Source organism: Garra rufa, chromosome 13 (genome assembly GCF_049309525.1).
Source record: "Garra rufa chromosome 13, GarRuf1.0, whole genome shotgun sequence".
Taxonomy (NCBI): domain Eukaryota; kingdom Metazoa; phylum Chordata; class Actinopteri; order Cypriniformes; family Cyprinidae; genus Garra; species Garra rufa.
The window spans coordinates 9,408,428-9,430,530 of record NC_133373.1 but is presented as its reverse complement, the minus strand read 5'-3'; the positions used below and the strand labels follow the sequence as shown (position 1 = coordinate 9,430,530).

Genomic DNA, 22,103 nt, shown 5'->3' with positions numbered 1-22,103 from the left:
TGAACATTTACATATAGAAACAGCTCAAAGAACTTACCCGTCTGTCCAGGCAGAAACCTCTTCTTAACACTCTTCTGAATGTCTGCGAATAGGAAAAAGAGAAAAGAAATGCGGCGGCTTTGTCTGAGCTCACATGTACTTTGGCCGTGGTGGCGTATGTGCGTGTGTTCGCCAGTTGTCAGCATTTGTTGTGTGGTAAGCATGAGTAAAGAAACATTACCAGGGGAACACACCTCCCTATTACAAAAGAAAAGGCCCTGAGTCACACAAAGGACATATGATGTAGTAATGTCTGGGCACTTCTCTTTTTTTCTTCTTGGGAAGGCTGAATCTGATACAGAACAGCTCATTAAAATACACCATTATCACAGTAATCCATTGATTTCGATATAATTAACGGACGTATGTAAGCTCACGTAGGTTTTTTTCCATCCATAGACTGTAACTGGGTCATATTGGTTAAATATTACCAGAATTTGCATTCTTGCTGTATCTAGACTTGCGAGATTATGCACGTCAACCAACTGAAAAACAGTTTTGAAGGAGTGCGACAGCTAAAGCTTTATCAAACAGTGGATACACTGTTATTTTTAGTTGTCAGAAAAATATGAGGTAGTTCCATATTTAATGTCTGCTATTTAATTCTAAACAGCAGTGTATCCATATGAAATCTTTGAAATCACTTTTAATAACTTGTGGAAAAAAGATTGCATACAAAGTTTGTATAATGAATGCTAAAGTCATATTCAGCAGAGAGGCTATTTAAGGTCATAGATCATAGTAAATGTGAGGTCAGACTGAGGGGCTAAATGTGCATGTGTATCTGCTGCCCCCTACTGGACAATCAAAGACAAATAAGCTTAAAGAGAAGCTTAAGAAAGCTTAAAGCTTCATTCATAAAAAAAAAAAAAATTCTGTCATCATTTATTTACTCATGTCATTCCATACGTGTATGACTTTCTTTCTTTTGCAGAACCATTTTAGTGACCAGTATGTTCCACAGAAGAAAGAAAGTCAGGTTTTATGGGGAGTAAATATACATTTTGGTTTACACAACTATCTTGTGTAAACCAAGTTTTCAGTAGGGCTGGGCGATTAATCGAAAAGTAATCGAAATCGACATTCAGAATCTATAATCGATCAAATTTTTCCAGGTCAATTATTTCAATTACTTTCCCTTTAAAAACATTACTGCGTGTGGAGTCAGGTGACCCCGCTCCGTTACGTTATTCCTCCGACATGTCGATGGAGAGCTTAAGCAGTATTTATACAGTAAAAAGTATTTATAGGATATACAAGAGTAATTTTATTTAGAAGAGATGCTGCTTATTTTCTACTTTTAATATTTATTATTATTTTATGAATAATTTATTTTGTTTCCAAAAGTGCAAGTTATTTATTTTCACTAATTTAAGAAAAATGTGACTTTTCGTTTTAAGCAATGTGTGCTTTAATTTCAGTTGTTCAACACTGATGTTCAATAAATAACCATAGATAGTAGATAGTGTGTGCACCCTTCATTCAAAAATCTCTCACTTGTAATATGTGCGCATATTTACTGTACAAAACTTGTCAGTGAACTATGAGGGCAAAAAAATAAATATTATTTAAATATAATTAAATATCATTTTATTAATGAATAAAATAATCGTTCATTAATCGTAATCGGGTTAAAATGTTCAATTAATCGAGATTTTGATTTTAGGCCAAATCGCCCAGCCATAGTTTTCAGCATGGCTAAATATTCAAAGCCAAATTCTGTGACGTCAAAACCCAAAGACTAATTGGCCATGGGTTGGGTTCCATCAAGAATTTTATAATGGAGTACACTCTTCACAGCTCACATCTCTTTCACAGCAATGCTATAGAAGAAGCATTTTTGGTTCCACAAAGAACCATTTAGTCAAAGGTTCTTTAAATCTTTCTTACCTTCTTATAATCTGAAGAACCTTCTTTTGCCACAAAGAACCTTTTGTAAAACAGAAAGGTCCTTCAGATGTTAAAGGTTCTTTATGGAACCATTTAGACAAAAAGGGTTCTTCTATGGCATCGTGAAGCACCTTTATTTTTAAGAGTGTATTTCAATTTATGAATAAAAAAGGAAAGGAAAGCAAAGCAGTTGGGGGTTCGGGGGCCTTTCTCAAGGGTTGTGGTATTGAGGGTGGAAGAGAGCACTGTCCATTCCTTCCCCCACCTACAAACCCTGCCGGTACCAAGACTCAAACCCATGACCTTTGGGTTACAAGTCTGACTCTCTAACCCAGGGGTTTGGTGAATGTCGGTCCTGGTGAGCTGCTGCCCTGCCAAATTTTGGTTCAACCCTAATCAAACAAGTTAATCAAGGTCTGAAGAGTTAAAGGAGTAGTTCACTTTCAGAACAAGAATTTACAGATAAAGTACTCACCCCTTTGTCATCCAAGATGTTCATGTCTTTCTTTCTACAGTCGTAAAGAAATGGTGTTTTTTGAGGAAAACATTTCAGGATTTCTCTCCATATAATGGACTTCTATGGTGCCCCCGAGTTTGAACTTCCAAAATGCAGTTTAAATGCAGCTTCAAAGGGCTCTAAATGACCCCAGCCGATGAAGAAGGGTCTTATCTAGCGAAACGATTGGTTATTTTCTAAAAACATTGACAACTTATATACATCTTAATCTCAAACGGTCGTCTTGCCAGGCTGGACAAGACGAGCATTTGAGGTTAAAAAGTATATAAATTGTAATTTCTTTTTAGAAAATAACCCATCATTTTAATAGATAAGACCCTTTTTTCCTGGGCTGTGATCGTTTAGGGCCCTTTAAAGTTGCCTTTTGGAAGTTCAAACTTGGGGGTACCATAGAAGTTCATTATATGGAGAGAAATCCTGAAATGTTTTACTCAAAAAAAAATATTATAAAATTTCCTTATGACTGAAGAAAGGAAGACATGAACATCTTGGATGACAAGGGGGTATATTATCTGTAAATTTTTGTTCTGAAAGTGAACTACTCCTTTAAGGAATTTTCGCACACACAACCTCATGTTATGTCAATCGAGTTTACACACTGCCTCATAAAAATAAAAAATTCAGATCAGGTTAAATTTTCTGCATTTCAGCATCTGTAACAAGCATTTTGATAGGAAAGGATGACAAATGTGAGAAAACCGAAAAAATGCATACAAAAATTTGTGCAAGGAAGCTACAGGCAGGTTAGTTTCTAATAGGGTTGTAGCTGAAGAACAAGAAGAACTCTGCGGCTCTCCAGGAGTTCACCACACCTGCTCTAACCATTAGGCCACGACTGCCTCAAAAACCAAAACAAGGTCTGTGGTAAATATAAACTAATGATACTTTGATGTTTTGTATCTATAATGTAAATTACACACACCCATATACTTAAAATGTGAATTTTGAACAAGTTTATGTTAATTTTTAAAAATGCATGTTTGCAATAGTGAGTTTCTGCACATTTATGACGGTAAATTTAAGACTTTCAAATATCAATTCAAGAAAATATAAGAAAAAAACATTAAAGGGCAACACAGCACAGAATTTAGAATATGTTCTTTAAATTTGTATGTCTAATGAAAACACAATGAGTCGCATTAGCAGCATGACTTCCAACCAATCTCCATTACAATCTCTTTTTTACAATATAAACTGCTTAACTAGAAAATGGAAATATCCTTCACTGCACCTTCTCATCACATTGCACAAATGTGATATTCTTTCTTAATATTTTTGTCTTGTTTTGCAGTGCAAATGTCTTAATTCGAAGCAAAAATGACATAAGAATTTAGATTTTAATAATCCAGTGAGTCTGACAACAGCCAGTGCTCCTAATCTCATCATCGTTCATCAGGTCTGCCTGTAATGACATGCAGAAACAGAACAAATTAAGACAGATTAAACCCAAAAGAACTGTGAACAACACCTATAAGATGCTTCAGGAAACCTACCTGCAAAGCTACAGTACTGTTTAAAGTTGTAGGCACTTGTGTAAAAATGCTGTAAAATGCTGTCAAAAATAATGTCAGAAATATATTTTCTTTATCAATTAACCTCTATTAACTAAATTAAATCAACATTTGGTGTGACCACCCTTTGCATTTAAATAAGCTTTTGCCCTAGGTGCACTTGCGCATAGTTTTTCAGGTAGCTTTGCAGGTAGGTCTCTTACAGCATCTTGGGTGTTTCCACAGATCTTCTGGATTTAGTCTGTCTCAGTTTGTTCTGTTTCTTCATGTCATTCCAGACAGACTGGATGATGATGCTGTTGAGATCAGATCTCTGTGTGGAGCACTGGCTGTTGTCAGACTCCTTGTGCAAACCAAAAAACTCACTGGATTATTACAATTAATAGCAAAATGATTGTTTGTAATGGTAAACTTATATTTCTTCCTGACAAACTACACCAAAAGAGTTAAAACTATTTTTAGCTGGTGAACTAATAATTGGTGAACTAAACACTTTTACTAGTGTTCTAATAATTTTGACCATCACTGTAATTCACAGGGAAAACAAGTTTTCATTTACATATTTGATCTTGTTTTAATAAACTAATTAAAAAAAACACTATATGTCTTAATTTGCATCAAGTAAATGTATCTTCTATTTAAGGATGTTTAGATATTTAAATTGGAAAACCAAAATATTCACAAAGATAATCATTTTTTTGCATTGTATGCAACAGTTTATGCCATAACTTGATGAATTTAAATCTTTCTGCTCCTGACTTGTAAGACATTTCAACCCCCTTTATAAATAACAACATCAGAACATTTGAGGTGTGAGGGTGTGTAATTTACTTTGTAGAGCAAAACATCCAAGCGTACCAAGATGATGTTTACCATAGACCTTCTTTTACTTGTGAACTGAAAAACCTTATTTTAAAAATCCTTAGCAAAAAGGGAAGCCATAGCAAATTAGTTTTCTGTGTTTTGTTGTCAAAGCTACTGCACTTGTTTCGATTAAAACTGTTAATATATTTTTGTATTCACTTTTAAAGTATTTTTTATTGATGAGGATGAATGCCACGGTTTCAACTTATTATATACAGGAATTACTCAATGTTTATTCATTTAAAAACGTCATAATCAAAACTATTTTGAACCGAAACCCATTCAACTATAATATGCATAAAAAATTCTAAAAACAGGTTTCTTATAGTAGAAATGTTTTGTAGTAAAAAAAACTTTATGTACATCCATTCCAGAGAGTTACGGTCCATACTTTAGCTGCACAACTCAGACATAAGTGTTTGGATCCGGAGGTGTTTCCAGATGACCTCTGGGTTGTTCTCTGCGTTCGGCTTCATAGCGGTCACGCTCCTTAAAGTAACCATTGACATCCTGGATTGTTTTCCACGTTAAAAAGGTCCCAACAGCATACAGAATTGCAGTTATGATTCCAAACAGTGCGACAGCAGCATCCCCCCCACCTACGCTACAGTTCATCCAGGTATATCCGTTACGAGCATACAGTCGTTCGCGCCGAAAGCACACATCGGTTGAGTTCACAGAGATCACGAAGTGCAGATATAAGCCTACCGCAACCACGTAAGCCACTGCCCCAATGATCTGAAATGCAAACTGTCCAATTAGGAGCTTCCGTGGAAGCATGTGGGGGGGTTTGCTGCTGGACACTATGAATAGGAGTGAAAGTGCACCAAAGGTGAGGCTGAAGGCCACACCGCCATAGACTCCTGGTGCTCTCAACTGTCCGTACTGCATGTCAAGATCACGCACCTGCTGCAGCTCCACCCCCTCAAAAGGAATGATGGCGTCAATGAAGCTTACTCCGCCCATACCCATCGCAGACATGCCCAGCATTGACATGTGAGCGGCCACCACGCAGATGAGCACCAGCGCATTGGTCAGAACGGCGCATATTAACACAATACCTGAAATCACAGAAACACATGCAACTACATAAGAAACTGCAAACTTGTCATGCTCCCAAATATGAGGATTCTCTTGTGAGGGACCCCCATTGTAAAAGCTTCCAAATAAACATTTTAAATATTTACTCTTGCTTCTATCCAATGCTATATGAATGAATATAAATTAAACATTTCTATAGGTAGCTGTTTTTATTAATAAATATTATCACTTAAAACACAAAAACAGAAAATCATTCCACAATTACAAGGTGAATTACATTTTTCGTTTTATATTTATATTTTACTCAGTAAAAAAAAACTTGAAAAAAAATGACTTAAAATTATTTATGCATTTTTAATACAAATTTAAATAATACAATAAAAAAGGTCATACAATTTTTACGAATTATTTTTTTTAATAAAAACGTAAATTTATTTTATTCCCACAAATATTGTTTTTAACTGAAATATACACATAATCAGAATATTAAACCTTAGAGAATCACAAAATTAATCTTGTTAATTAATAAATCTATTTAATAACACTCCAGATTCTGTAAACAAAAAAAACACAAAGTCAACTTTAAGTCAGAAGGGTTGAGAACCACTATACCAGGGTTCCCCAAATCTTACCCTGGAGGTCCAATGCGCTGCAGAGTCCAACCCTGATCACACTCACCTACCTGTTATTCTCTAATGATCCTGAAGACCTTGATTAGCATGCTCAGGTGTGTTTGATTAGGGTAAGAGCTAAACTCTGCAGGAAAATGGATCTCGAGGTCCAGATTTGGTGATCCCTGCACTATACACTACCAGTCAAAAGATTTTGAACAGTAGAATTTTTAATGTTTTCTCAACAAGCCTACATTTATTTGATTTGACTGAGAAGCAGTAATATTATGAAATATTTTTAGTATTTAAAATAACGTATTTCTATATATATAATATATTTTAAAATGTAATTTATTCCTGAGATCAAAGTTGAGTATGTTTTCAGGATTCTTTGATGAACAGAAAAATCCAAAATCAGCATTTATCTGAAATAAAAAGCTTTTTTTAATTTTACACCATTCAAAAGTTTGGAGTCAGTATATTTTTGTTTTTGTTTTTTGGGGGAAATAAATTATAGAAATTAATATTTTTATTTAGCAAGGATGCTTTAAATTGATCAAAAGCGATGATAAAAGCATTTATAATGTTACAAATGATTTCTATTTCAGATAAATGCTGTTTTTCTGAACTTCTATTCATCAAAGAAACCACAAAAAAATCCACTTAGCTGTTTTCAATACAATAATAATAATACTAAACATTTTTGAGCAACAAATCAGAATATTAGAATGATTCCTGAAGGATCGTGTGACTGGAGTAATGATGCCAAAAATTCAGCTTTAAAATCCCAGTAATGAATTACATTTTTTTTAATTTATAAAAACAGAAAACAGTTTTTTTTAAATAGTATAAAAATTTAAATTGTACCGTTTCACTGTATTAAAACATAAAAAAAATATTTTGACTGGTAATGTATAACACCCCCTTATTCCTCCCTGGGGTTCCATGGACCCTAGTTTAAAAGACAATCAATATATCTCTAAGTGGCTTTAAATTACAATTTAATTGTGTACAACCGAGTATGTTTTTTAAGTGTCTGAAAGAGAAACAAACTGTCATGTATGTGTGTCATTTCAGAAAAGAACTTTTGTTTACACAAGCATGAAAATATAGGCCACCTGCTAGCATAACAACAAGTGAAACACATTTTTAATATATTTTAAAAGATTTATTACTATTTTATACCATATACACTAATACACATAAACTTTAAAATACTGTATATGCTATGTCCGGTCCATGTGTTGCAAGAATGAGGAAAACATGCTACAAATCTCTCATGGTTTGTAAATGAAAGATTGGTATCAACAAGCTTTAAAAAGCTAAACCGGTTAGACCAGGAGAAAGGAGGAAGGGGGTTAAATACATTGTGTCATGTCAGAAGGTGTGACCTGAGCTACACTGAAACCAGACCTGTGTGAGGACATGTTTGAAAACATATCTTCGCAGTATTGACACCCAAATTCAGAGAAGTACCTGAAACTGGTTTCAGATATTTTGATGCAGCTGTTTGGATACATATTTCTACGTTTGTATTTCAGTCCAACATTAATTTATGTCCGTCTGCGAATGCCTACCTCTCCTGGAACAGATGTTATTGCATTTTGACTCCCGGTATTCCTGTCGAGGAGGGCTCCTCGCATGTCTCTGAGAACCTCTGGGGTAGTACAGGGGCTGGCCGGACGACCTGGGTCAGATACGAATAAAAAAGATTTAAAATAACATCACAGTAATCTGCAATGATATACAAATTAAATGTGCATGTTGTTGTTTACACCACAAGTAGTTTGTTGTCTCACCTCTCACTACCTGACCGTCGGTCATTAGGATTGTCCCGTCGGCTACGGGGCTCTCTGTCTCGCCTCTCGCTATAGTGTCCCCCATTTCTGTCTCTCTGAGGACGATGGTTTCTGGACGGCTGGCTCATTGCTTCATGTGCTTAAACAAGAGGTTTTCAAATATTACAGGGATCCTGGAGGCAACCTAGAGACTCCAATATTAAAATGATGTATTACTTTTCATTAGCATACACATATTTTATGTATATATTGATTATATACGTTTTATAGCCTGTAAGTCTGATTTATTTGTGCACAGACTCACCGTAACATCCATCCAAGTATCTCTATATGACTTTATGACTATATGACTCTATATGATGTTTATCATTAACATTACAGTAAACATTTTTCAGTAAGGTAAACTGTATTTGACAAAACGCAAGCCTGCATGAAAAAATCTAAATCACAAAAGTTTTTTCTCTAAAGATATGTTTCTCTCTTTGCCGTCATTTGACACAAAGCAACCTGCGCCTCAGTATCGGTAACTGAGTTTCACTTGTCTATTGTTTCAGTTTACTTCAGCAATATCTATTAAGCTTTCGTTTGTTTTCTTAACATATATCAAATAATGTTTATAAACACGCTGAACAAACAAAACTTACCTGCTTTTAAAGTCGTCGGTCACATTTGTTTTGGTTTTCCAAATTAAAACTCCACTTTTTCCGCAGACATGACATTTAGACCGTCAGTGAAATCTCGCGATGGTTACCTACAGAATAGGTGGGGTTGGAGACAGGTGATAGTAGCTGACAGAACCCTTGAAAAGCAGTCAAATTTCGTTATTTGTTCGCTCACTTATTCACAGTACTAAACCATCCAGTCTGTGATAACAGGAGCAAGGGTCACGGCAGACTGCTCACAGACTTCTGTCTCCAACAGAAGTGGATCTGTTTTGGCTCCAAACCTACGTCATTCAGGAAAGCGCAGTGTTTGATTCATTCCAGCGACTCATTTGAATCAGTTCACTGATTTGTTCAGTGAATGACGTATGCTGCCTTCATGTGATATGGGAAAGATGATGCTTTCCACTTGTGAAGTGGAAATTACCAGTGTGTCGTGTTCATGTGCTTTTGTTGTCGTAGTGAAGAGAAACATGGCGGACTCGAAATTTGTCCTCACATGCTACTTGGGTAAAAGTTTTAAAACGGTTATAAACTCCCTAATGCATCTGCAACAGGAAGATCAAAACGCAAACGTTAAATGATAGGCTGTATATCTTATTGATCATGAATAGTATAGTTGTTTTAAAGACAATACTAACTAATGGTTCTGTTTTCGCTAGCCTACATAAGTTTTTATATAAGCCTATATAATTATATATATTTTATATAGCCTATATAAGTTTTTTTACTTTTAACATCATGCAATGTTTACCATTCAGTATAGTGTCGTTGCTGTCCGCCATGTTGAAAGGTCAAAGTTTATCTCATCTCGGCAACTCGGGTATCATAAAAAATTTCGAGCTTTCCAGTGGAAATTACAACGTGAGTGGGTGTTCATGTGCAATTTCGATGTCGGATTTTGGTATTTACCATAATTACGATAGCACATGAAGGCAGCATTAAACCCCAGTAGATGGCGATAAGTGAGCGTCTTTTTCTCACTTATGGGTCGTTGTATCACTGACACTAATGATTCATTAAAAAACACAGTCAACCGAAACAAATAAAGTGAAAAGCAAGTACTGAGAAAGAAGTGATGGGAAGAATCGAAGCTTGAATCAAATCAAATTGCTTCGCGAAATATGTAGGAAGCGCTCGTAACATCACAGGCTAGCGGCACCTGCTGGTCAAAACTGTGTAATGCGATGACAAGCTTATTATTTTATTAAATCATCTCCAAACAATTAAACTGCATTAAATAAGAAAGTTTTGTAAAAGTGCTATTTTATAATGTATAGAAATATTGCCCTGCTGAAAAACACAGGTTGGCTAATTTTGGCTGGTCATTCAGGCTCTCAGCTGGTCTGCAGGCTTGTTTTAGGGGGGTTTTGACCACTTCCTTAGCTTGTCAGGCTGAACAACCAGCTGGAACAACCAGCTTAAACCAGCTACTTCCAACTTAAACCAGCTAAGATCAGCCAACCTGGTTCTAGCTGTTTTTTTCTTCTTCAGCAAACAAGTCAATTATAATGTAATGCATTATGCACGTATAAGTGTTAAAATGTATTAATATAATTTAATAATTAGCATATAAAACTGATCCAAACTAGTTTTTCAAATGAATCACATGACTGGTGAGTTTGAGGCAAGCTCTGAAAAAAATGGTTTGAAAAGATTTGTTTCAAGCTTCATGATACATTTTCGCGTCCGAGAATGGTTTAACCATAATAAACGTTCACCAACAAATGTCAGCAAGACGGAATACAAATTACAAACAGCATCCAAGTCAAGACAGCATCAGGGGTGCCAGGTTTTCACAACAAAATCCGCCCAATTACTACTCAAAACTAGCCTAATGGCATTTTGAGGGCGGTCCCCCAGTAAAAATCGCCTTCCGGGGGCTAAAAAATACGTTTTTTAGAGGTGTTCCCTCGGTACAGTTCGCATTCCAGGGGATAAATATAACGTTATTTGGGTCGTTTCAAGCCACGGACATGAAAAAGCACCGCGGCAACAGTGTTAAAGTAGCCCAATTCCGCGGGAAAAACGCGGACTTGGCAACACTGGAAAACATCCAGTTGTATCAAAAGCTGGAACTGGAAGGGGGCGTGTCCGTACAGCAGGTCCAACCAATAAAATGCGCCCTCACGACCAGCACTCGAATGCTATTTGCTCGTGCTGTAGTCAGTCACTGAACTGTGAGCCTCAGTGAAGGAAGATTTGTTCACTCAAAAAGATCCACTCAAAACAAACACTGAATCGCTTATGAACGAACGCTTGAAGTGGGCTGTCGCCCGAGGCTCCTATTCTGGAATGTGGTAATAAAAGCAAATGAGGTCGTTTATATGCGTATTATGCAACAATGTGTCAATGTCAACTGTAAATATCCCACAGAAATTAACTCCAACCAGAACTAAATAAGTCATTGTCAGACGAAGACACTATCGTCTTTATATATGGGTTCCAATTACAATAGCATGAAAATGTCTCAGATGTCTCTTTTCACTCGCTTTGTGAAACACAGTATAAAAAAACAATACTATTGGGGTTGTTGCGTTAGAAAAATATACACTACTGCATGGGACTTCATATTTTACAAGGGCCGCATTCCTCTCTTCTATTGCCAGCTGTGCACTTTAGGGAGATAAATAGCTTGTAGTTATTGTGCTCAGAAAGACAAAACACTTTCATCATCTTTATGTTTAACACTTGACCGCATGTTAGGCTCCAAATAGGTTAATCAGCCTAATTAACATAATTGATTTGTAGGCGTTTGCCCACCTGGTTTCCAAAGACAGGCGTTTGGTTGTCATTCATGTTTGTGTTTTTGATTTCCAATGTTGAACTGCAAATGATTTGATATTGTAGTTTTTAGTAACACACATGCTGACATTCATGAAGTGAAAATGGATACTGGGTTAGAGGACCTTGAGCTGAGAGAGTCTCAGAGGGAGTACCTCGACTTTCTGGATGATGATGTGATTTCTTTTATTCTCTGTCTTTCTGTTTTTGACTTGATGTGGGTCGTTTGTTTTGTGTGAACATCTTTGATATCTCTGTTCAATCTACATTGTATATCTTTTTGTCATTTACAGCAAGACCAGGGCATTTATCATGAAAAGGTCAGGAGCATGGTGTCTGAGGGCCAGTGTCGTCTCATTGTAAACATTAACGACCTGAGAAGAAAAAGTGAAAAAAGAGCTAAAGAGTAAGTGTTTTTTATTTTATTTTTTTATTTTGAGCCTTCCAGTTCACACATTTCCTGTATAATGAAGTACGTCCTCCATGTGTTTGTCCTTGAAGCTCATCTGATTAATGGCCTCTTGTCAATAGATTACTGAATAACGCTTTTGGTGAGCTGGTGGCGTTCCAAAAAGCCCTAAAGGATCTTGTGGCTTCAATAGACACCACTTATTCTAAGCAGTTTGAAGAGTTCCATGTTGGTTTTGAGGGCAGCTTTGGGAACAAACACGTCTCTCCACGTACTCTAAGTGCACGCTTTCTGGGAAACCTTGTGTGTGTTGAAGGCATTGTGACCAAATGTGAGTAGAATTTACCACATCTTACAAATTATCATTGCTCGTTATGGAGTGCTTTTACGACGTGTCATCAATCAGCCATATTGGCGGCACTGAACATAAACAGTGCCACTGAACTAATTGAAACACATATTTTGCTGATTATTGCTGCTGAAAATGGTCAATTATTATGTTTTGGGCTGTACTAATCGGTCAGACTGCGAAAACACTTGGAGAACCTACCAAAAGTTATAACAAATCAATGAGAAGAGTGCAAAAAAAAAAAGAGGAACAAAAGGCGTTTGTGGTTGTCCAAGCTGAACCAGGATTTCCAGTGCGAGAATCTTGACAACATTTGTGTGTGTTCTTATCATTTTTGTCAGGTAGGTGAAATATTAGGCCTAATGCTTTAATACTGTTTGTAGTATATTTACCACCTATTAACTTTAGTTTGTCAAAATATTGTGCCTTATCCTGCTTATTAAGTTGTTCTCCATAGGAATTAGCAGCTTCCACATGTTTTTTTTTTTGTGGTTTAGACAGCATCAATTAGCAGAACGACGTATTCAGTAGTGCATTAACCGTGCGATCCAAGCTGTTTTTTTTTTTTTACATCCGAGTAGCACCAATATGGCCGCACATCAGGGAAACTGACCAAATTCAGAATTTCAGACCCTGATTTTTTTTCATTATAATGTGTAGGTAAGAGCTGTTAATGCGCACATTTATAATGTGATGTTTACATAATTTCTAACTTAGTTTGATGTTATCTGCAGGTTCCTTGGTCAGGCCCAAAATCATGCGAAGTGTCCACTATTGTCCAGCCACCAAGAAAACCCTGGAACGAAAATATACTGACCTCACCTCTTTGGACGCTTTTCCTTCCAGTGCCATTTATCCAACTAAAGTGAGTTAGATTATATTTTGTATGTGTCTTTATTTAAAAAAAAAAAATCTTTATATTTGTATTAAACTGTTAAAATGTAATGTGAATTTTAAAATGCTATTTAATTAATTTGTATTTTACTTGCATATGTGGGTCAAAGACTTTAAGATCTCCATGTCAAAAGAAATTTAATTCTTTTGAAATTTTATTTAAAACATTAAATGTAAGTAAAGTGTCTACTTTTAAGGTTTCAAATTTTTTGGAGAATAAAACGTCAAAATTTGGTAAATCTTACTGACAAATGGGCAAAACCTAGGATAGGAAAAATTTATAAAAATGTAGAATTACAACTAATTAGTATTTGGGCTGAAAGTAATCTATCTTTTAATATGTCATAAATTGATTTTTGTTGTAAATATGCCTGACAAGATTGTAAGATGTCCACATCAAAAGAAATTTTTTCCATAGAAAGCACATTAAATGTAAGTAAAGTGTCTACTTTTAAGGTTCCACATTTTTTGGAGAATAAAATATTGAAATTGGTTGGTTGAAATCATGTTACATTGTCATTCAGTGTAACACAATATTTATGTAAAAATTCAAACAACATGCTTATTCTGACTTGTGCATATTAAATGTAAAAGAATAAAGAAAGGAAAGCAAAGGAAAGGAGGTGACGTGAGGCCAAGTATGGTGACCCATACTCGGAATTTGTGCTCTGCATTTAAGGGAGCATAAAGGAGCATTTTCAATTTTATTGTGTTTTAAATGAGTAAAAAACCTTACTGACAAATGGGCAAAACCAAGGATAGTGGCAAATTTTAAAAATGTAGAATTACAACTAATTAGTATTTGGGATGAAAGTAATTTATCTTTTAATATGTCATAAATTGATTTTTGTTGTAACTATGCCTGACATGATTGTTGCACTGAATGACGTTTTAGTGGGTGTCTTCTGTAAATTAGGGAAAAATGTACGATATTTATTTTTTGCTCTGAAAAACCAAAATGTAATTAAACTGAACAGAACTTTTAACTTTTTTTTTTTTATTGGAAAAACAACCATTTAAAAGCAGTATTACACATTGTTTTTATGCTTGAACCTTTTTGTCTTTGCCCCTTGTATTTATGTAACTATTAAATGTATGGTTAATTATTTAACAATTGATTAAATTTAACTTTTTTTTATTTGATATTTTAATTTTATATATTAATTTAACTCTTAAAATGTATGCAATGTATTTATTAAACTTTATTTAATGTATTGAGCAAATAAAAAAATGTATTTAATAAATGGCTAAATATGTAATTAAATTTAAAAAGTTAATTTATTTACTTTTAAAAAATGGATAATGATCCAGGACAATGCCCTACTTGGAAATATCCCAATAACCATACCATGTCAGCCACTGATTTGGTATAAAGAAGGTTAAGAACCACTAAATAAATCTTGAATGTGCAGGATGAAGAAAACAATCCTCTAGAGACGGAGTTTGGCCTGTGCTGCTATAAGGACCACCAGACACTGACCATTCAGGAGATGCCAGAGAAAGCCCCTGCTGGACAGCTGCCCCGTTCTGTCGACATCATTGCGAACGATGACCTCGTTGACCGGGTCAAACCAGGTGACCGTGTGCAGGTTGTAGGGGTCTACCGTTGCTTGCCTGCGAAACAGGGTGGCTTCACCTCCGGGACCTTCAGGTATGTATATGTGAAGTCTTTCCCAAGTTTAGGAGTGGAATTTCACATTCTCAGACAAACTTCTTTATTCTCTGCAGAACAATCCTGTTGGCTAACAATGTGAAGCTTATGAGTAAGGAGATTGTGCCGACGTTCTCTGCAGATGATGTTGCCAAGATAAAGAAGTTTTGCAAAGCTCATTCTAAAGTAAGAAACATTGTTAACTTGGCTGCAGTTCTCTTCGTGATAAGCTGATGCCAGTGGTTTCTATGAAGTATTATGAAGTAGTTCACTTCCAGAACAAAAAATCACAGATAATTTTCTAACCCCCCGTTCATGTCTTTTTTCGATTATAAAGAAATTGTTTTATGAGGGGAAAAAAAAATATAATGGACTTCTATGGTACCCGTGAGACTTTGAACTTCCAAAATGCAGTTTAAATGTCACTTCAAAGGGCTCTAAATGATCCCAGATGAAAAAGAGGGGTCTTATCTGGCAAAAAGCTAAATTAATTAAAAAAAAAATTTACGGTTTATATATTTTTCACTTTGTATACACTGGGTGGGTACTTCTGCAGCGATGTAGGATGATTTTGAAGTCAGAGGAGAAAATGAGATGGGAGTTTTTCGACATACCCTGTCTTGATCTTAGTATATGCAGAGCTAGACAAGACAAGCATTTGAGGTTAAAAACTGTATAAATTGTTATAACAAGCAAAACCATGGTTTTGCTAGATATGAGACCCTTCTTCCTCAGCTGAGATTGTTTACAGCCAGATTTGGGATTGTTTGAGGCTGCATTTACACTGCATTTTTGGAAGTTCAAACTCAGAGAAAAATATTTACCTCAAAAAACTTTTTTTTTTTTTTTTTTTTTTTTTTTTTTTTTTACAACTGAACAAAGAAAGACATGAACATCTTGGATCACAAGGGGGTGAGTAAATTATCTGTAAATCTTTGTTCTGCAAGTGTACTTCTCCTTTAAGGCTTCTGATGATTTTGAGAAATGCAGCTCTGAGGCCTTTGATCTTTGCTATGCAAGGTAAGAGTATTGGTATGTTTCAGGACGTCTTTGAGCAACTAAGCCATTCTTTGGCTCCCAGTATCCATGGCCATGAGTACATAAAGAAGGCCATTCTGTGTCTGCTGTTGGGAGGCAATGAGACCAACCTGGAGAATGGAACACGCATCAGAGGAGACATAAATATTCTGCTTATAGGTAAGGTATAAACGTGTTTATTCTGGTTTTATATAATTTGTACAACTCTATTTATAAAGTGATGTTTAGCTGTTTTTTAAATAAATCTAATTTTGGATCGTCAGAGCTTGGTAAACACTGGTCATAGATGCAGCGATGTAGCTTTAATTTCAACGAGCTGGTTGCTCAAAAAAAAAAAAAAAACGTACAGCTTAATTATTTCAGGCAATTTGAGTTGACAAAGTGGTATTTTATAACTATTAAAACCCACAATAATATTTTAAAAAAAATCAGTATGCTTAATATATTTATAAAATCATAATTTTATACTTTTATTTAGGAGGTGGCTGTCCTGAACTCTAACCCCCTAAATTTCAACTCAAATATTGAAAAAAAAAATGTCTTTGTATTTTAGGTATCTTTTTTTGTTCTTTTAAAAAGTAAAGTTCAAACAAAAAAATGTTTTATATTATCTTTTTAAATTAGGAAACTTTGTAAAAAAAAAAAAAAAAAAATCCCACGTTTCATGTCACTACCAAAATGGTGTATGTTTTAGTCCATTGGCTGAGACTGATTTTAACTACACCCCTGCATTTATGATCAGGAAATATTTATGTGTGTCTCTCTCTCATATTTACAATGTGCGAGTAGATGGGTCCCATCATTTTGAGATGAATGTGTTAAAAAGTCTGTGTAAAATCTGTGTAAAACTTTAAGGAACGTCACTACTTAACTTTTTTCTGCAATTATGCACAATATTATTATTATTATTATTTTTTTTTACTTATTCCATAGCGTAGTTTGTGTACAACTGTTCAGAACTGTGTTAGCTAACCATGCGCTTATAAGCATCTTTGAGCTAGGTTCAAAAGTATCTAAAATTGTCACTACTGAAGCATTTGGTGACGTTTCAGCAGTGATATCTTAAATTTTTTTGGTTCAATGTATATTCAAACTAATTGAATCCTTAAGTTTGTATTAAGTATGATTTAACCTTTTGCCTTTTTCAAAATGTAAATTGGATTCAAAATGCAACAATTCTCATAAATTGCACTTGAAATATTGTTAATTTAATTATTGAAATTCTTTAATAAAATAGTGCAAAAAATAAATGAATGTAAATTTACATTATGTATAATTATTCATTCAATGTAGATGCAAGCACAATCTTACTAGGTCAATATAACCCTTCTTAAATTATATATTACTGTGTTCGGTAGTGAGAATTAACTGCACAAATACTAGAATTTGCATACATACACTTTTTTTGGAAAAAGACACTATTTTTTTTTTTTTTCTCTAGACTTTCCCAACATTGACAATTCTGTAGAATGGCGCAGGTGTTAATTCAAATAAAATTTTTAGATGTAAATAAAATTTTTGGACCCACTGTGCATTAATTTCAGGTGATCCTTCAGTAGCGAAGTCTCAGTTGCTGCGGTACGTTTTGTTCACGGCACCAAGAGCGATTCCCACCACTGGACGAGGCTCGTCTGGGGTTGGTCTGACGGCTGCAGTCACGACTGATCAGGAGACGGGTAACACTGAACATTTAATGATCCAAAAATGCAGACATTTATAGATAAAAGTCTGTTTATGACAAGTCATTTCATTTCTGTGTTGCCCTTGGGCAAATATTCATGCAAATATTCAACTCCTGGAAAATTTTGTAAGATTTGGGTTGCATATGTCAGCAATGACAGCAATCATCTTAATCTTTATTTTTTTCTTTTATCTTAAATTTAGCATGATGAGATTAATGCATTTTATCCTTTGGCTATTCCAGGTGAGCGTCGTTTGGAGGCAGGAGCCATGGTGCTTGCTGACAGAGGTGTGGTGTGCATTGATGAATTTGATAAGATGTCTGACATGGACCGAACAGCTATCCATGAGGTGATGGAGCAGGGTAGGGTCACCATTTCCAAAGCTGGGATTCAGGCACGGCTTAATGCTCGCTGCAGTGTGTTAGCTGCCGCCAACCCAGTGTATGGAAGGGTAAATATGTATTACCTTGACTGGTAAAATTTAAGGATAATTAGCTTCCTTTGGTTTGGTTTTTATTAATTCTAGTATATTTTTCACACAGTATGACCAGTATAAGACCCCAATGGAGAACATCGGGCTCCAGGATTCCTTGCTTTCCCGATTCGATCTGCTCTTCATAGTTCTGGATCAGATGGATCCAGACAGCGATCGGGAGATCTCGGAGCATGTGCTGCGTATGCATCGCTACAGAGCACCGGGAGAGCCAGAGGGAACAGGTGAGACTGACATCTCCTGGTTAAAGCACAGAATGCACTGGAGATCAACAAGGACACATTAAATTGATTAAAAGTGACAGTAAAGTCATTTTATATTCTTACAGATGTTTAAAATAAATGCTTTTCTTCTGAATGCTCTATTCATCATAGCATTCTGAAAAAAAAAAAAAACGCTATTATTTATTAAGCAGCTAAATTTTCACTACCATCACTACCAAACAAAATTTTGTCTTCTGCTAACCAAGCCTGCATTTATTTGATCCAAAGTACAGCAAAACAACAGTAATTTTTAAATGTTTTTTCTATTTAAAAGCATTGCTCTCTATTTGAATTTTTTTTTTTTTTTTTAATTCTCTGTGATTTCAAAGCTGAATTTTCAGCATCATTACTCCAGTCATCAGTGACACATGGTCCTTCAGAAATCATTCTAATATGCTGGTTTGCTGTACAATTTTGTTTTTATCAATTTCAAAACAGTTTAGTACATTTTATTCCTTTTTTTTTTTTTCTTTTTTCAGGATCCTTTGAATAGAAAGATCTAAAGATCAGCATTTTGTAACATTATACAGTACACTACCATTGAAAAGCTTGGAGTCAATATAATTTATAGGGGGAAAGAGATTATAGAAATGAATACTTTTATTTAGCAAGGATGCTTTAAATTGATAAAGTAATGAAGACATTTATAATGTTAAAGATTTCTATTTCAGATAAATGCTGGTATTCTAAACTTTCTATTTAGAAACCTGCAAAAAGTCTACTCTGCTGTTTTCAATAATAATGGTTTTTGAGCTGCAAATTAGAATGATTTCATGTGACAGGAGTAATGATGCTAAAAATTCAGCTTTGAAATCAAAGGCATAAATTAAGTTTTAAAATGTATTCAAATAGAAAAGTTTTTAAATAGTAAAAATATTTCAAAATTTTACTGTTTTTGCTGTACTCTAAGTCTAAAACTTTTGACTGGTACACATTTTAGAATGTATAAGAGAAATTGTATTCAATCCGTCAACCTGTGGAGGATTTAATAACCTTCAGTTTTCAGCTTCGGAAGCTTTAGTCAGTTGTTGCTCTCATTCTGTCATGTCTGTATCAACAGCGATGCCACTGGGGAGTACAGTGGATGTGTTTGCCACTGAGGATCCAAACATCACAGAAGCAGCCGAGCAGGAGCTACAGATCTATGAGAAAAAAGACAATGTCCTGCATGGCCACAGAAGGAAAAAGTATGCATATCCTCACTTTGATTTAAAATCGACTTTGTGAAATCCAGTGGGTGTCTTACCTTTCTGTGCAACATTTTAAAGGGAGAAGGTTGTTACCATGGAATTCATCAGGAAGTACATCCATGTTGCTAAGTTGGTGAAGCCAGTTTTGACACAGGAGGCATCAGACTACATAGCAGAGGAGTATTCCAGACTTCGGAGCCATGACCAAGTCAACAGTGACTCTGCCAGGGTTTGTAGAGCCCATTTAAAGTCTAAAGTGTTAGTTCGCCAAAAATGAAAATTAGCCCATTATTTAATGTATATGACTTTCTTCTTTCAGACTAATGCAATCAGAGTTATAGTAAAAATTGTTCTGGCTCCTTCAAGCTTTATAATGTAATAGGTGGGTGTTTCTCATCATCAGTCCAAAACAAGTCAAATAAAGCACATCCATCTATATTAAGAAGTTGCTCACACAGCTCCAGGGGGTAAATAAAGGTCTCCTTTAGCAAATCAATGCGTTTAAGAAAAATATCCATATTTAAAACGTAATAATCACTTTAATATATCCAACACTCTCCATTGACTTTGTATTGCGTGAAGCTGCCTCCTTGTTATTTCTGACTTATAACAAAAAAGAAGTGAAGAAAAAGCTGAGAAAAATGTGAGAAGGTGTACAGTAAACAAGCTAAAAAAAGAACTGCATTTTTATAAGCTGTCGGCCCAAAAAATGAGCATTTAAGGACATAAAAGTAGAGTGTAACGTGGCATATTACTAGAGAACTATGCCCACTGAATGGAAACTTGCTGACAGGAAACATTCATAATTTTAAACCATGTCAAATAATTATTATTGTTTTCCTTTCCTTCCTTTTGTGGAGAAATTAACCAACTGAATGGCTTAACTATTTGTGTTCTTACATTAATTTAGGAGGGCTGACAGCGTGTTTACTGTACAGCTTTTAGACATTGTGTTCAAGTCATAAATGACTTAATCATTCACTCTCTGAGCTGTGTAAGGCACTTTTTATTATGGATGGATGCACTTTATTGGACTTGTTTTGGACTGATGAAGAGAAACACCCACCCATTGCATTGTAAGGCTTGAAGGAGCCAAAATTATTTTTAATACAACTCCAATTGCATTAATCTGAAACAAGGAAGTCATATACACATAAGATGCCTTGAGGGTGAGTAAATAATGGGCTAATTTTGGGGTGAACTAACCCTTTAAAATGTTTAAACATTGGGTGCTTTTCATGTTGAGTTGCATAATTTGATTTTCTCCATTCCTACAGACGATGCCTGTGACCGCTCGAGCTCTGGAGACCATGATTCGACTTTCTACAGCCCACGCCAAGGCCCGCATGAGTAAAACCACCGATCTGGGAGATGCAGAAGCTGCACTTGAACTCATGCAGTTTGCTTATTTCAAAAAGGCATGCAATCATTCACATCAAGAGCTGATGCTGTAGTGTGTTTTTGTGTCTAAAGTATTTTGGCATGGCTCTGTAGATACTGGAGAAGGATAAGAAGAGGAAGGTGCCAGATGACTCTGAAATGGACATCTCTCAGAGCCAAGACACAGAGAGTCAAATGAACCTAAGGTGAGTGTGAAACCAAGGTTGATGCTACATTAAAATCAAGTGTTTGTAGTGGCAGATGTGAGCTGACTCTGTCTACAGGAAGCGTTCTCGCGTCTCTAAAGATGTTGATGATGATGATGTGGAAATGACCCAAGATGGTGAGGACTCTGATCCTTACGATTTCACAGAAAATGAAAACAGTAGGTCATTTAGTAACTCATTCACTTAGATTTCTCAGTGAGCTATGCTGAATTAATGCAGGTTCTTTTCCATAGCTATACTAAAGTCAGTTTAACCAATTTCGTAGTTTTTCCTCTACACTGAATGTTAATATTTTAAATATATTTAGTGGCATTACACATATGTTGCCTTAAAGGCATAGTTCACCCAAAAATTACACCATGATTTACTCACCCTCAAGCCGTCTTAAGTGTATATGACTTTCTTCTTTCAGATACAATTGGAGTTCTATTAAAAGATGTCCAAGCATGCTTTCGTACATGCATTCATGAGAGAGTGGTGTTCTAGCAGATGATGTAGAATGTAGGCGTAGCGTAAGCTCCATTGGGAATATGCTTGTCTCGTGAGAACCAAGTTTTGTTTACAGGAACAAAGCTGTATAGGTCTAAGCGAATGTGTACACAAATTCGAAATAAGGCTGCACAATAAATCAAATGCAATCACAATTATGATTAGGCAGAAGCTGCGATTGTCATGCGCATCTTTCAGTGAAGCACGGTTCTGAGATCAGCATTAAACCTTTATCCGAAGGCCAGAGGGCGCTTTCACATGGAAACTCCTAATACACCCAAAGAAAAAACCCAGGAAATGCTTCAGCTGACTAAACGGAA

General features: G+C 35.5%; 3 protein-coding genes across 4 annotated transcripts in view; 1 reads left to right on the top strand and 2 right to left on the bottom strand.

Moving 5' to 3' along the window:
• Positions 1 to 4,864: 4,864 nt before the first annotated feature.
• On the bottom strand, positions 4,865 to 9,173 carry LOC141283744 (MARVEL domain-containing protein 3). 2 transcript variants are annotated; one of them, XM_073817061.1, is made up of 4 exons: positions 8,917 to 9,173; positions 8,273 to 8,445; positions 8,051 to 8,160; positions 4,865 to 5,882 (listed from the first exon to the last, which is right to left on the bottom strand). In XM_073817061.1, the coding sequence occupies exons 2-4, from the start codon at positions 8,398 to 8,400 to the stop codon at positions 5,227 to 5,229; spliced, it is 894 nt and encodes a 297-aa protein (XP_073673162.1). In that variant the 5' UTR covers positions 8,401 to 8,445; positions 8,917 to 9,173; the 3' UTR covers positions 4,865 to 5,226. The 2 variants fall into 2 exon arrangements, with proteins under 2 accessions (XP_073673162.1, XP_073673161.1); XM_073817060.1 differs by having other exon boundaries at positions 8,273 to 8,411.
• A 2,649-nt stretch (positions 9,174 to 11,822) lies between these two features.
• On the top strand, positions 11,823 to 21,481 carry mcm3l (MCM3 minichromosome maintenance deficient 3 (S. cerevisiae), like). Its single transcript, XM_073816659.1, has 15 exons — positions 11,823 to 11,894; positions 12,012 to 12,124; positions 12,250 to 12,458; positions 13,211 to 13,341; positions 14,783 to 15,021; positions 15,099 to 15,207; positions 16,065 to 16,218; positions 17,604 to 17,735; positions 17,984 to 18,192; positions 18,284 to 18,458; positions 19,558 to 19,684; positions 19,766 to 19,916; positions 20,965 to 21,105; positions 21,182 to 21,273; positions 21,352 to 21,481. The coding sequence occupies exons 1-15, from the start codon at positions 11,823 to 11,825 to the stop codon at positions 21,479 to 21,481; spliced, it is 2,184 nt and encodes a 727-aa protein (XP_073672760.1).
• Positions 21,482 to 21,776: 295 nt separating this feature from the next.
• LOC141283377 (meprin A subunit beta-like) overlaps positions 21,777 to 22,103 on the bottom strand; it is a 9,592-nt gene continuing 9,265 nt past the window's right edge. The window contains exon 10 of the mRNA XM_073816658.1: positions 21,777 to 21,867. Coding sequence (XP_073672759.1) covers positions 21,777 to 21,867 — 91 coding nt within the window. The remainder of the gene's footprint in view (positions 21,868 to 22,103) is intronic.

Coding starts and splice junctions, on each gene's coding strand:
- LOC141283744 (XM_073817061.1), bottom strand. CDS start 8,400: ATGAGCCAGCCGTCCAGAAACCATCGTCCTCAGAGAGACAGAAATGGG. Junction 8,161..8,272: donor CGACGGTCAGGTAGTGAGAG/GTGAGACAACAA, acceptor TATCTGACCCAG/GTCGTCCGGCCAGCCCCTGT. Junction 5,883..8,050: donor TAACATCTGTTCCAGGAGAG/GTAGGCATTCGC, acceptor CTGTGATTTCAG/GTATTGTGTTAATATGCGCC.
- mcm3l (XM_073816659.1), top strand. CDS start 11,823: ATGGATACTGGGTTAGAGGACCTTGAGCTGAGAGAGTCTCAGAGGGAG. Junction 11,895..12,011: donor TCGACTTTCTGGATGATGAT/GTGATTTCTTTT, acceptor TGTCATTTACAG/CAAGACCAGGGCATTTATCA. Junction 15,022..15,098: donor TTCACCTCCGGGACCTTCAG/GTATGTATATGT, acceptor TATTCTCTGCAG/AACAATCCTGTTGGCTAACA.